At 43.9% G+C, this 16,175-nt stretch overlaps 1 protein-coding gene across 1 annotated transcript in view; it reads right to left on the reverse strand.

Moving 5' to 3' along the window:
- Window positions 1-16,175, reverse strand: part of PLXDC1 (plexin domain containing 1) — a 108,879-nt gene that overhangs the window by 24,137 nt on the left and 68,567 nt on the right. Inside the window, exons 7-11 of the mRNA XM_044297804.1 lie at window positions 13,843-13,942; window positions 12,848-12,943; window positions 9,490-9,571; window positions 6,584-6,644; window positions 6,366-6,486 (exon numbers count right to left, since the gene is read on the reverse strand). Coding sequence (XP_044153739.1) covers window positions 6,366-6,486; window positions 6,584-6,644; window positions 9,490-9,571; window positions 12,848-12,943; window positions 13,843-13,942 — 460 coding nt within the window. The remainder of the gene's footprint in view (window positions 1-6,365; window positions 6,487-6,583; window positions 6,645-9,489; window positions 9,572-12,847; window positions 12,944-13,842; window positions 13,943-16,175) is intronic.

Consider the following 16,175-nt stretch of genomic DNA (forward strand, 5'->3'; position numbering starts at 1 on the left):
ACACTGTGTGCTGTCCGCATCCATATTTCCATTCCGTGGCCCTGCAAATAAATAGAACATGTGCTATTCTTGTCCATGTTGTGGACAACAATAGGCATTTCTAAAAGAAGGCAGAACATACCGATCCACAAAATGCAGAACGTACATAGCTGATATCCATCTTGGTTACCATGGACAGCAGCGACTTACGCAGGTTGTGAAGATGGAGTCTTTTAACCAAGGTGAGGTGATAGTAATGCCTCTGTACAGCTGCTAATGACACATTATGCACTTTAGGAGCATTTGGGAAAAATTGGTAAGAGTTAGAAACCTCTTAGTCTAATGGTCTTTTAGGCCCAAATGCCTTAAAATGCCTGACTTGATCAATGCCTTTTTGTATTGTTTATTTAATGTGTTTTAGCCTTTTATTTAAATCATTTCTTGTAGGAAAGTACAGTATGTGTCCCCCATGTAATGTCACTTCCTCCGTCATTCTGCAGATCCAAATACCTCAGTGAAACACAATAAACTACACCATCAGCATAAAAAAACACATTGCAGTACAAAATAATGCCCCAGCAGCACAAGTGCCTCTTCAGAGGCTGCCCCTCTGTGTTGCATTCTGTCCTACTCCACTTGCCTTAGGATGGCAATATAGTTAAATCCGGAATCAGCAGGGCATGTGTGGTCGCCAGCCAGGTACATAACTACTGGACGCCCCCATCGTTAAATTAACTCGGGGAACAATAGATCATTACTTGCCTGGCTGGAGGCCATGAGGAGGGCTCAGGGGGCCCCCTGGGTATCAGCCCATCAGGAAACTTCCCTGTAGAGTCTACGGCCAATCCGCCCCTGGCTGTACCTGTGCGATCACGTCGGGAGCCTGGCTGTAAGTGATGGCCAAAATTGCAGATAACTTCGATCCTGGAGGTCAGTTATGATCATGGCATCTAAGTGGATCACAGCATCTAAGTGGTTTGACAGATGGAGGAGGCTCTCTTATTAACCACTTCAGCCCCGCTAGCTGAAACCCCCTTCATGACCAGAGCACTTTTTACACTTCGGCACTACACTCCTTTCACCGTTTATCGCTCGGTCATGCAACTTACCACCCAAATGAATTTTACCTCCTTAGTTATAGCGTTTACACACTATGGTACAAAAATGTGAATTTCCGCTTTTTGAAGCAGCTCTGACTTTCTGAGCACCTGTCATGATTCCTGAGGTTCTACAATGCCCAGACAGTAGAAAAACCCCACAAATGACCCCATTTCGAAAAGTAGACACCCTAAGGTATTCGCTGATGGGCATAGTGAGTTCATAGAACTTTTTATTTTTTGTCACAAGTTAGCGGAAAATGATGATGATTTTTTATTTATTTTTTTCTTACAAAGTCTCATATTCCACTAACTTGCGACAAAAAATAAAAAATTCTAGGAACTCACCATGCCCCTCACAGAATACCTTGGGGTGTCTTCTTTCCAAAATGGGGTCACTTGTGGCGTAGTTATACTGCCCTGGCAATTTAGGGGCCCAAATCTGTGAGAAGAACTTTGCAATCAAAATGTGTAAAAAATGACCGGTGAAATCCGAAAGGTGCACTTTGGAATATGTGCCCCTTTGCCCATCTTGGCAGCAAAAAAGTGTCACACATCTGGTATCGCCGTACTCAGGAGAAGTTGGGGAATGTGTTTTGGGGTGTCATTTTACATATACCCATGCTGGGTGAGAGAAATATCTTGGCAAAAGACAACTTTTCCAATTTTTTTATACAAAGTTGGCATTTGACCAAGATATTTTTCTCACCCAGCATGGGTATATGTAAAATGACACCCCAAAACACATTCCCCAACTTCTCCTGAGTACGGCGATACCAGATGTGTCAAACTTTTTTGCTGCCAAGGTGGGCAAAGGGGCACATATTCCAAAGTGCACCTTTCGGGTTTCGCACTCACACATTTGGGTCCCTAAATTGCCAGGGCAGTATAAATACCCCACATGTGACCCCACTTTGGAAAGAAGACACCCCAAGGTATCCATTGAGGGGCCTGGCAAGTTCATAGAAATTTTTTTTTTTTCGCATAAGTTAGCGGAAATTGATTTTTTTTTTTTTGTTTTTTTCTCACAAAGTCTCACTTTCCGCTAACTTAGGACAAAAATTAAAATCTTTCATGGACTCAATATGCCCCTCAGCAAATACCTTGGGGTGTCTTCTTTCCAAAATGGGGTCAGTTGTGGGGTGTTTGTACTGCCCTGGCATTTGAGGGTCTCCGCAATCATTACATGTATGGCCAGCATTAGGAGTTTCTGCTATTCTCCTTATATTGAGCATACAGGTAATGAGATTTTTTTTTCCGTTCAGCCTCTGGGCTGAAAGAAAAAAATGAACGGCACAGATTTCTTCATTCGCATCGATCAATGTGGATGAAAAAATCTCTGCCCAAAAAAAAAAATGGAGGGGAAAGGCGTCTGCCAGGACATAGGAGCTCTGCCCTACATCCATACCCACTTAGCTCGTATGCCCTGGCAAACCAGATTTCTCCATTCACATCAATCGATGTGGATGAATAAATCATTGCCGGGATTTTTTTTTATTTTTATATATATACAAAGTGTTTGTCAAAGCATAGGAACGCCGCCTCCTCCTCAGCTCGTATGCCTTGGCAAACGTATCTGTTACTGCAGAGTAGAAATCTCGTCTTGAAGCGCCGCATACACTGACTTGCGTGTAATCTGACAGCAGCGCAATGCTTCTGTCAGAATGCACATCAGTGCTGCAGCTAATCGATCGGTTGGTCCACCTGGAAGGTAAAGAAAAAACCAGGCCGCAACGCAATAATTTTATTAACTTTGCAACAGAACATATAAACTTTAACTTTTTTTAACTGAACATTAACCTTTTTGCTTACTGGTGTTTTTTTGTTTGTTTTTTTACCTTTATAGAACAAACTTCTCCTTCCCCATGGGTCAATGTGCAAAGCGCAAATCGCCCAAAGATGTGGCGAAGTGCGTTATGCACTTTGTCCCATGTGAAAGGAGACGTTTGCAGCTGCTGTGTGAGTGAATGGGCCCTAATAGCCCTGTGTGCCTGTCCTGGTGAGATGATCCCTATGCTAATAGTGTACCTGTGAGTGGTACTTCCGGAAACACTCTCCAAAGCATAGGGCAGGGTGGTCAGGACAGTCAGGACAGAAATAGCGGGTGTCACGCCTTATTCCACTCCTGCTACAGACACGACATCTTTTTCGGGGTGACGGTCGGGTTGAGGTACCAGGAACGACATTGGGGAAATGTCGCTCGTGTAGACGGCTAACTACACTGGTGGATGGGGCCACGGAACCTCCTGGGTACAGGAGGTTCTCGATGATCTCTTCCTGAAATTTGAGGAAGGATCCAGTTCTCCCAGCCTTACTGTAGAGAACAAAACTATTATACAGAGCCAATTGAATTAAATATACAGACACCTTCTTATACCAGCGTCTGGTTCTGCGGGAAACTAAATACGGAGACAAAATCTGGTCATTGAAGTCCACCCCTCCCATGTGAAGGTTATAGTCGTGGACTGAGAGGGGCTTTTCAATGACACGGGTTGCTCGCTCAATTTGTATTGTCGTGTCTGCGTGAATGGAGGAGAGCATGTAAACGTCACGCTTGTCTCTCCATTTCACCGCGAGCAGTTCTTCATTACACAGTGCGGCCCTCTGCCCCCTTGCAAGACGGGTGGTAACGAGCCGTTGGGGAAGCCTGCGCGACTAGTTCGCGCGGTACCACAGGCGCCAATCCGTTCTAGAAACAAATGCCTAAAGAGGGCCACACTTGTGTAAAAATTGTCCACATAGAGATGGTACCCCTTGCCGAATAAGGGTGACACCAAGTCCCAAACTGTCTTCCCACTGCTCCCCAGGTAGGCAGGGCAACCGACCGACTCCAGGGTCTGATCTTTTCCCTCATAGATCCGAAATTTGTGGGTATAGCCTGTGGCCCTTTCACAGAGCTTATACAATTTGACCCCATACCAGGCGCGCTTGCTTGGGATGTATTGTTTGAAGCCAAGGCGCCCGGTAAAATGTATCAGGGACTCGTCTACGCAGATGTTTTGCTCTGGGGTATACAAATCTGCAAATTTCTGGTTGAAATGGTCTATTTTGTGGAGCCGGTCAAAAGCAGGGTGGCCTCTGGGACGGGAGGCGGTGTTGTCACTAAAGTGCAGGAAACGCAGGATGGCCTCAAAACGTGCCCTGGACATAGCAGCAGAGAACATGGGCATGTGATGAATTGGGTTCGTGGACCAATATGACCGCAATTCATGCTTTTTTGTCAGGCCCATGTTGAGGAGGAGGCCCAGAAAAGTTTTAATTTCGGAAACTTGGACTGGTTTCCACCGGAAAGGCTGGGCATAAAAGCTTCCCGGGTTAGCGGTGATAAATTGTGTGGCATATCTGTTTGTTTCTGCCACAACTATGTCTAAGAGCTCCGCAGTCAAGAACAGCTCTAAAAATCCCAGGGCCGAACCGATCTGAGCTGTCTCAACCCGAACTCCAGACTGGGCAGTGAAAGGGAAAACTACAGGTGCGGCTGAAGTTGGGGACTGTCAATCAGGGTTTGCCAGCACCTCAGGGATTCTAAGGGCTCTACGGGCACGTCTTTGCGGTGGCTGCGACGGGGTCACTACTGCACGTGCCACCGTACCAGCTTCAACTGCCCTTCTGGTGCTCGCTACTTCACCAGGTTGTACGGCAGTGCTGGTACTAGGTCCAGGGAGGGCTGGGCTGCTGGTGTATGCCTCACCACGTAATCCGACAGCACCAGCCCCACTCTGCTGCTCTTGAAGCGGATCCTGCGCAACCTGTGGTCTAGCGACACGGGGCCGGTTACGCCTGGTGGTATCAGGGACCTCAGCCTCCTCGTCCGAACTTTGGGTCAGAGAGCCACTGCTTTCTACAGGTTCATATTCTGACCCGCTGGATTCATCAGATGAGGGTTCCCACTCCTCATCCGACTGGGTCAGAATCCTGTAGGCCTCTTCAGAGGAATACCCCCTGTTTGACATTTTGGGCAACTAAATTTAGGGGTATTCCCTGAGACTACCCAAGAAAAAAAAGCAAGCCTGTCTTACAAAGGGGAGGCTAGCGAAGTACCGGAGGCCGCTGCGGTTGATAAAAAAAATCAAAACTGATTTTTTTATCGCCGCAGTGCGTGTAAACTGATTGTGCAGTGATCAAAAAAAAATCTTTTTTTTGTCACTGCGGTGGGGCGGGCGTGGGTGAATGCACGTGTGGGCGAGCGATCAGGCCTGATCGGGCAAACACTGCGTTTTGGGTGGAGGGCGAATTAAAGTGACACTAATACAATTATAGATCTGACCGTGATCAGTTTTGATCACTTCCAGATACTATAAAAGTACAAATGCTGATTAGCGATACGCTAATCAGCGAATAACGGACTGCGGTGCGGTGGGCTGGGCGCTAACTGATCACTAACTACCTAACCAAGGGGCCTAAACTATACCTAAAACCTAACGGTCAATACCAGTGGAAAAAAAAAGTGACAGTTTACACTGATCACTTTTTTCCTTTCACTAGTGATTGACAAAGGGGTGATCAAAGGGTTAAATTGGGGTTCAGGGGGGTGATCTGGGGCTAAAGTGTGCTGTTTGGTGTACTCACTGTGTGCTTGCTCCTCTGCTGGATCCAACCGACGAAAAGAACCAGCAGAGGAGCAGGCAGCCATATAACAGATCATATTTACAAATATGATCTGTTATCTGGCTCTCTGATTGGATTTTTTGAAAATCATCAGCTTGCCAGCCGCGATCATTGGCTGGCAATCTGATGACGAAATGGTCCTCTACGAAATGCCGGCCCGAACTGCGCATGCGCGGGCCGCATAGCGCGTCATCTCGCGTCTCGCGAGATGACGCGTATATGCGTCGTTGTGCGCAGCGTTGCCGCCTCCGGACCGCACATCTGCGTTAGGCGGTCCGGAGGCGGTTAATTACCCATCTGTGACCCACAAACTTGATCGTGGGCTGCTAATGGCTTGTCACAGCAGCCAAGAACCTAGTAAAGGCTATTGCCTTTTAAGCTGTGCCTCTTGGTCAGCGAAAAAGAAGCAGTAAGTGCAGAGATGGCAGTGGTCCTGAGAAGCATTGGAACAGGAGCAGGTAAATATTACTTCTCTTTGCATTTTAAGTATATATATTTTTTAAAATAATTCAAGCTGCTAAACAACCCCTTTAAGGCTGAAATAAGCCTGGTGGGTAAAGGGTTTAATCATAATACAATGTCTATGGTTGATTGTGCCTAGCGGACATGTGCATAACATATAATAATTATGAACTAATCACCCCTTCCATCCTCTGGATCAGACATTGATTCATACATTACCTTCTGTAGTGAGATCTATGGAAGGTGTCGGTGTGGATGAGCCTTCTTTGGATGAGGTGGTTTTGATTGTGGTGTCAGCTGGGGTGTAAAAATCGATGTATTCCTCACACGATGTCTTATTCTTTTGAATAAGGTAATGGGGAAAAAAAGATGACTTTATTCAATTCTGTTTTTATAATACAGTGTTTCAATGTCCTGCAATACAAAAGTCTGCGCACCTCTTTCTCACATCCGTATGTTATCCAGTCCTGTCGATAACGGTCAATGCCACTGGAACATCTGCACAACATTACATAAGATAAGTGGTTGCTAATTAGTAGCATTATCGACATTGGCACCACTGTTGGAGAGCGCCCCACTGAATGAATGAATCTTTTTGAGAGGGTTAACATTTTTGGTGGCGTTACTGTATCTTATGGTTCCCACAGATAACTTGTCACAGCTATTTCTCCTGAACCCTCCATATAGCTGAGCATTCACGTGGTCTCAGGGAGAGTAGAATAAGCTGCTGCCTCTTGTGGTAGCTTATATCCTGTAAGAATAAAGGATTGGCCATGTTCAAAACCAACATGGCCAATCATTGTTTTCCCCCGGCAACTGCCGTTGGTGGAAATTCTGAATAAACGCCCCCATACACATGAGATTGTCGGCCATTCCTACCAAAATGGAGGGTTCAGCTGATGTTCATCTATGGCCAGCTTAACAGATCTACTTACTCACTCACCTAGACCTCTTGCACATGACCGTATGTATTTTGTAGTCTTTAAACTGCAAACTATGGGTGACGACCATGCTGCATCTGCTTTTTTGAGGACCCACTGACTTCATTGAGTCTGTGCTCCACATTTTGTGGCCAAGTATAGAACATGTTCTATATTTTTGTGGAACGGACATACGGATGTGGGAAGCACACAGATCATCCGTGTACTTTCTGCATCCGTATGTCAGTTCCTCAAAAAGATAGAATATGTCCACAAAATGCGTACCACAGACACTTTGAAGTCAATGGGTCTGCATAAAAATGTGGATGGCACATATCCGTATTTTACAGATACGCAAAACAGATACGGTCATGTGCATGACGCTTGACATGCATTCAGGTCAATAAATATTGGGACATTAGCACAATTGTAAGATTTTTGGTTCTATACACCACCACAATAGATTTGAAATGAAGCGAACAAGATGTGCTTTAACTGCAGACTGTCAGCTTTAATTTGAGGGTATTTACATCCAAATCAGGTGAACGGTGTAGGAATTAGAGCAGTTTGCATATGTGCCTCCCACTTGTTAAGGGACTAAAAGTAATGGGACAATTGGTTTCTCAGCTGTTCCATGGCCAGGTGTGTGTTATTCCCTCATTATCCCAATTACAATGAGCAGATAAAAGGTCCAGAGTTCATTTCAAGTGTGCTAGTTGCATTTGGAATCTGTTGCTGTCAACTCTCAAGATGAGATCCAAAGAGCTGCCACTGTCAGTGAAGCAAGCCATCATTAGACAAACAAAACAAACCCATCAGAGAGATAGCAAAAACATTAGGCGTGGCCAAAACCACTGTTTGGAACATTCTTAAAAAGAAGGAACGCACCGGTGAGCTCAGCAACACCAAAAGACCCGGAAGACCATGAAACACAACTGCGGTGGATGACCGAAGAATTCTTTCCCTGGTGAAGAAAACACCCTTCACAACAGTTAGCCAGATCAAGAACACTCTCCAGGAGGTAGGTGTATGTGTGTCAAAGTCAACAATCAAGAAGACCACCATAGTGAATACAGAGGGTTCACCACAAGATATAAACCATTAGTGAGCCTCAAAAACAGGAAGGCCAGATTAGAGTTTGCCAAATGACATCTAGAAAAGCCTTCACAGTTCTGGAACATCCTATGGACAGATGAGACCAAGATCAACTTGTACCAGAGTGATGGGAAGAGAAGAGTATGGAGAAGGAAAGGAACTGCTCATGATCCTAAGCCTACCATCAGTGAAGCATGCTGGTGGTAGTGTCATGGCGTGGGCATGTATGGCTGCCAATGGAACTGGTTCTCTTGTATTTATTGATGATGTGACAAAAGCAGCAGGAAGAATTCTGAAGTGTTTTGGGCAATATTATCTGCTCATATTCAGCCAAATGCTATAGAGCATTGAGCATGCATTTCACTTGCTGAAGACAAAACTGAAGGGAAAATGCCCCAAGATCAAGCAGGAACTGAAGACAGTTGCAGTAGAGGCCTGGCAGAGCATCACCAGGGATGAAACCCAGCATCTGCTGATGTCTATGCGTTCCAGACTTCAGGCTGTAATTGACTGCAAAGGATTTGCAACCAAATATTAAACTGTGAATGTTTGATTTATGATTATTATTATGTCCCATTACTTTTGGTCCCTTAACAAGTGGGAGGCACATATGCAAACTGTTGTAATTCCTACACCGTTTACCTGATTTAGATGTAAATGCCCTTAAATTAAAGCTGACAGTCTGCAGTTAAAGCACATCTTGTTCGTTTAGTTTCAAATCCATTGTGGTGGTGTATAGAGCAAAAATGTAAGAATTGTGTTGATGTCCCAATATTTAAGGACCTGACTGTATTTTGCAGGACTTTATAGACATCATCACTTGCTGTCCCCAGTGGAGCTCACCATCTAAGCTTTGCAGTGTGGAGGGAAAGCCACACAAACACAGGGAGAACATGCAAGCTCCTTCCAGATGTGAACCCCAGTGCTGCAAGGCACCAGTGCTAACCACTGAGCCACGAGCTGTCCATCTAATAATGGAATCTAGCTCATTACAGTAGCCAAAACATAACCTAAACTTTTTTTTATCATAGTGATCAGAATGACCTTCACATGTGTCTGGCGATCTGGTTCAGTTCCCCTCCGGCGTGAAGCAGAAAACGCTTGGGGGGAAGTGAAGCCAGAACCGATCTCATAGTTCCTATGTGATTGTTCTCATACTGCTGGTGCATCAGTTGTGATGTCGGATGTCAAATAACTTGGACAGAAAATTGCTGCATGCTATCAATATATAGAGGCAGTACACATACTGTATATCGGTTGTGAAGTAGCTGGCCCGACACAACTTCTAAAGCGGGCCTCAGCATTATGACTTATTTATAAAGACTCACCTTTGTAGTACATGGCACCAGCTACAGTTGAGGCTAGAGGAATAGGTCAGGCACTGGTCGCAGGTTGTATGCTGCAGGCATGCTGAATTCAGGGAAAGTACAGTTTAGTGTCATTAAAGTGCATTACATAAAGTACATTGTCTAAAGTCACCTGCTTGTTTCCTATATGGTAATGAGTGTATGTAGAAACAATGCCACCCACTTCATATTTCACATTTGCCATTGAAGTTTTTATGATAAAGGAAGGAAATGCACAGAAACGGGGGAAATGCCAGCAATATACATTGTAACACCCCAGCAGTACCTAATAGTTTTCTAAGTGTTTGTGAGCCTCTCCAATAACTATGTAAGTGAATTTTCTGAGCAAATTAAATCTCAAGAGTGGAAATAATTTCAAGAGGATATATGGGAAAACCTGTGGAAGACCCTCTTGTACATGGTGTCCCTCAGACGTCATGTGGTGAAATAGGCACCAGTGATAGAAGTAGAACATTCCAGGGCTGGATCTGAGGGGAGGGGGGCAAACTGGGCAATTGCCCAGGGCCCCCATTGTCTAAGGGGCCCCCTTCTTCAGTGCTGCTGTTCAGTTGAACGTCCGAGGAAGCAAATGGGCTTTACAAACTTTACAATGCAGTGTAAGGTCCTCTCCCTCACATATAAGATAAATCATTACCACAGTGCTGACAGGACCTGCGATAATGTCAGATGCAGGAAGCGGAGCTCAGCAGAGAAGAGGGAATGAAGGACCTGCGATTACCTCACCATCATGTGACCAGAACAGGAGGCAGAGCTCAGCAGTGCAGTAAAGTAATGAAGAAGACTAGCCATGTATGTTAAGAAGTATGGATACAATGTAAGTGCCAGGGAAATGCTGGGAGTTCTAGTCCTCTCCTCTTATACCTCCTGTTATGTAATATCAGAGTTCATAACAAGAGGAGGTATGAGGAGAGGACTACAACTCCCAGTATGTCCAGCTTTTTATGTAATATCAGAGTACATTATAAGAGAAGAGGACTACAACTCTCAGCATGTCCAGGCCATTATTATATAATATCAGGGTACATTATAACACCCTGGATATGCTGGGAGTTGTATACCTCCTCTTATAATGTCCTCTGATATTACATAACTGCTTGGACATGCTGGGAGTTGTAGCCTTCTACCTCCTCTTGTAATATACTCTGATATTAAATAATAATGGCTTGGATATGCTGGGATTTGTAGTCCCATATTCTTATACGTCCCCCTGTAATGTGCTCTGATATTAAATAATAAACATGCTGGGAGTTATAGTCCTCTCCTGTTATACCTCCTGCAGTAATGTGCTCTGAATTAGGGCCAGGATGGTGGATAGGGGAGGGTAGTCATCTGCCTAGGGTGCCACTACGCTACTCATAAAGGAGGGGGTACTCATGGGGGTCCAACTTCACAGGCTGCTAGGCCTGAAGCCTGTGAGGTGTTAGAACAGAGCAAGAAGCCGAAATGACATCACTGCAACCTCCTGCTCTGGGTCTTGTATGATGACGTCATCATGTGAGACCTAGAGCAGGAGTGGTGATGTCATTGGGACCGCATGCATCAGGACACAGCAACACAAGCCACAGATAAAACTGCGGCGGGACGGCAGGGAGGCATTTTTTATTTATTTTTTTCTTGGGGAGTATTATCACTATTAGGGGCAATATTGCTAATGAGGGCAGTCTGGGTGTATAGTATAGTGTTTGTGGACATGGAGGGGAGCAGAACAGGCACAGTACTGGGGGTAGCTTCAAGAGGTTCTCTGGGGTTTTTCACATTGATGATAGGTCATCAAAATCAGATCGCTGGGAGTCTGACACCCACCACTCCCGACGATCAGCTGTTTGAGAAGAAAGCGTGCGCTGTGCGCACATGCCGTCTCTCTTCCTGCTCTGCTGCTGTATGTCTATGAGACAGCATCAGTGAACAGCACGCGCCGTCTCTTCAAACAGCTGATCAGTGGGGGTGTTGGATGTCGGACTGTGATTTTAGCACATTATTACAAGATGTGGGCCCCCTCTTTTGATTTTGCCCAGGGCAACATTTTGTCTAAAACCATCTCTGGTTTTATGATAGCTCATAGGAGCTAAGTACACTACATCATAATCCTGTGCTGCTGGATAAAGATGTGCGACTTGACAGAAGACTATGGTGAATCAAATGTTCACAGATTCACTCATGTCTACATATTAGGTGCTGGTTCTAATTTTCATATGTTAAAAAACATTTAAAGAGGACCTGTCACCTCTCCTGGCAGGTCTGTTTTAGTAACTTCTGTGGAGCATCTATTCTTATGACGATTAGTAAGTTCTGTGGAGCATCTATTCTTATGACGATTAGTAACTTCTGTGGAGCATCTATTCTTATGACGATTTATTATACCTGCTAGTAGTTATGAATGAATTGCCAGCAGTTTGCAATGAAGGTTCATCTGGATTTTTGGGTGCCTTCACACACGGCCGATTTTGTAGCAGAAAATTCCACGACTGAAAATCTGTTCCATTCACCTTAATGGGACTTGCAGAAACCAATGTGCTTGCTGCCCCATTCAGATGAATGGAACTGATTATCAGTCGCAGAATTTTCTGCCACAAAATCTGCCACCTGTGAAGGCATCCTTACCAGTTGGGGTATGTCCCTGCACAGTCGGACACTGACAGCACTAATTACAAATAAACAGAATTAGGCCTCCTGCATACTACCATAGGTGTCCTGTTGCCGTATTGCGGATCCGCAATACACGGGCACCGTTCCATGTGCATTCCGCATCATGGATCGGGACCCATTGACTTAAATGGGTCAGCAAATCCAGAGATGCTGAAAGGACGCAAGAAACACTACAGAAGCACTATGGTGGGGTTCCGTTGCGTACTTCCGTTCCACAAAAAGATAGAACTTGCTCTATCTTTTGCGGAACGGACGGATGCCGACCCATTCAAGTTGAATGGGTCTGGATCCGTCTAAGCGGCTGCATGGCGGTTGCCCGTGCATTGGGGACCAAAAATTGCAGTCCCCAATGCATGGAACGGAACTAATGTGTTCATGTGCAGGAGGCCTAAGGCTAGCATAGGATTAAGGCTAGTTTCACACTAGTGCTAAAATGTTCCAGCAGGCTGTTCCAGGAGTTCTTAGGATCCGGCATTGCTGGATGCTAGCGGAATGCCTGCTGGCCCCATTAACTATAACGGGTTCAGTGGAGATCCGGCTGTACCCGGACAAATACGAAGAGAATCGGCCGTATTCCTGGTATTCCAAGCTGGACCAGCCTGCCGGAAGGCTGTACCGCATTTGTGAAACTAGCCTAATATATGTGCTTTCATTTATTATATTTTTAGATTACTTGGTAGAGGGGTGAATTCCACAACAGTTTGACTCTTAATCCTATCGAGGTCCACCTGTACCCGATGATACTCGTAGATAGAACGCCTCTGGGATGCTGTATGACAGGAGAAAAATAAAAGCATGTTTTTATATTATCCTTCATCAGTGCTTTTCAGTATTTTAACTTTTTCTTTTTTTCTTTTTTTTACAGTGGAAACTGTATGGATAATGTTTATTAAAGTGCTCTTGTATATTACTATGTAAACTTTACTAATTTCTTAAAGGGAATCTGCAGTACTGCATGACTATAACTACAGATAAAGAGTCCAGATCTTTTTATTTTCCTATTATCCCCCTTCCCCCACTTTCAGTGCACAGTCTGCACTGCTCTGCTGTTCTAACATAATTGAGAGGACTCATCAGCGCATGCACAGCAGTCCCAACAATGTATTTCAGTGCAGCTCTGAGAGCTGACAGCGGAAGAAAGGGGGCAGAAGGAAAATAAATTGTGATTTTGGCTCATTATCTGTGGTACTACTCATGTATTACTGCTAAGAATAGTCCAAGATCGTGGTGATGGACGCCCTTTAAAAGGGCATTCTTATATTAAAGGGATTCTGTCAGCGGGACTATGCTGTGTAGAGACAGACTTTCTGATTTCAGTGGTCTGTCACTGCCATGATGACATTTAGTACTTATAGAATAGTTACCCGCCGAAGCCTGCAGCACAACTAGTGCTGCGAGCGAAATGAGTCTGATGCTGCTCGTTTTCCCCCACCTCCTGACGATACTTGACCTGTTTCTTTCCTATGCACAGCACTATATAACCTCAGACTCTCTGAGGCAGAGCCATATTCAGAACTGCCCTGTTTTATTGATCTCTAATTATTAATGTAATTTTTTGTAGTATTAAACATTGAATTACTTTCAATTAATATTATTTTATTAATATAGATTAAAAAGGTGATATCCAAAAAACACCCATCGGTATAAAATTAACGTTTTGCAACTAACCTGAGACTTCTAAGAAAGGGTCAAGAACTACAAAAGCATCAGAGAGGCCGGATTTTACAGGGTGCTGCTCCGAACTGATATTTTGCACTGGTAAAGGAATCTGCAGGAAAGTTATAACCATAAAACAACGTAGAACATAGCACTTCTTTGTGATCTATAGGATCCATAATACAAGTTACACATTTTGTCAACCTCTAAAAATGTTCTGCGCCTATGCATCAGTGTGATTTAAATGATTAGGAATGTAAGACAACCAAGTCCATATGAGTTGTCCTTCTCCAGTTTGTGAACGTATTTGTGCAGACCTTCAGAGTGCCAGCTAGAAACACAACAGATTATGTTGTCAGTAGCTGAGATCCTGTAGTTGTGTCATACTGCTGGTATCACCGCTCAGCAGTGGGAGCCATGATGTAGGTAGAGTATGGCATGTGACGGCTGAGTAGAATCATGGGCTGCAGCAGTCACATACCGGCTGCTTGGAAACAAAGACCAAGGCCACTGTGCCAGATCAGTGAGGTATCAAAGAGGTTTTCTTTTGTTTGTTTTTGTTATAACATTTGGTGCCTTTAAAAAATAAGAAGAAGTTGGATAACCCCTTTAGTAAAGGGGCATCCACAGTACATGACTTTTAGATTTTGAAGACCTAACGAGCCATGTCTCAGTAATTGCAGAACAAATGTCTGTATGTAGCTCCAATCTGAGACTGAAATTATACGTTAATTTATGAGATGTCATTTATTTTAATGCTCCCAGAGAACACATTGCAGCATAACCTTTATTATGAGTCAAAAGATTGTTACTGATTTTTCTTGAACTTAAAAGGTTTTCTAGGACTGATAGATCAGTATCTGATCGGTGGAGTCTGACACCCAGGTCCCCTGCAGATCAGCTGTTTGAGAAGGCACCGGCGCTGGCAATAGTGCCGCAGCCTTCTTGCGGCTTTACCTGTGCCATGTGACATCACGATTATTGGTCACGTGGCCTAGGTGCAGCTCAGCTCCATTAAAGTGAACGGGGCTGAGCTGCGATACCAAGCACAGCTGCTATATAATGTACAGCGCTGTGCATGGTAAGCAGAGAGACTACTGTGAGCGGCGGTGCCTTCTCGTATAGCTGATCGGCGGGGTCCCAGGTGTTGGACCCCCACCAATCAGTACTAATGACCTGTCCTGAGGATAGGACCGGCACAATTTATTTTCTTTATTGATCAGATATGAAGACACTTGTGATGTGTTTCGGCTCAGGGAATGAGCCTTTCTCAAACAAGCAAGTGTTACAAAGAGGCAGAGATCACATCATATAGATCAAACGTAAAGCAAAAAATATATTTTTGTTGTATAAAATCACAGAAAATCCATCACGTTTTCTGTAAGAAAAAAAATGAAGGGAATTTTTTTTTTTTATCAACAGGATTAAAATTTATCAATGTCTGGATAGGCTCTGGCCATAATATTCCAATGTTTATTATAGAGCTGCATTTATTTATCCAAGCATGATATTTCACTATAAATGGAATCAGTGGTTTTTTAGAGTATGAATTTCAGAATCCACCGATGATATGCTACAAGAGGTCTAAAAATATACATGATATGGTGGTCAAGGCTGATGTTGGCAGTGATAAAATGGCGAGACAGATGACACTCTCAACACCTAGAAGAGGTACATTTCCCTGTTTGCAGTGTATACATTGCTCAAGTGTAATTGGAGAAGAATATTTTACTCATCCACACACAGGTCAGAGATTCTCTATCAATGGCTTTTTCACATGCAACAGTAATTTTGTTATATACATCCTGAAATGTCCGTGCGGACTCATATATGTTGGTGAGACATCTACTAGAATGAAGGACAGATTTTGTAAACATAAATCAACCATACGGAAAAAGAATTTACTACTTCCAATACCGTACCACTTTGATCAATGTCGACATAACATCTTACAATTGCGTTTTCAGATAATAGAACAAGTACCTTGTCCACGGAGAGGTGGTGACCGAATTAAATCTAAAAAACGACGAGAAGCCTTTTGGATCCACAAATTGCAGACCCTGGAACCAAAAGGGCTAAATATGACCTGAAAAGTTTCCTTCGATGTAGAGTTTACTCTGAGCATAAATTTTAATCCTCTTGATAATTTTTTTTTTTCCCTTCCCTTTTTTTCTTACAGAAAATGTGATGGATTTTCTGGGAAAAAAATTTTTCTTTGCGTTTGATCTACATGATGTGATCTCTGCTTCTTTAGTATAGTTAAATAGTAACACTTTTGTATGCAGCATACAAATAATTTAAAAATATGTGATCTACTTTGAACACTGATTACCTTTTTCTGCTTC

This window comes from Bufo gargarizans, chromosome 6 (genome assembly GCF_014858855.1).
Source record: "Bufo gargarizans isolate SCDJY-AF-19 chromosome 6, ASM1485885v1, whole genome shotgun sequence".
Taxonomy (NCBI): domain Eukaryota; kingdom Metazoa; phylum Chordata; class Amphibia; order Anura; family Bufonidae; genus Bufo; species Bufo gargarizans.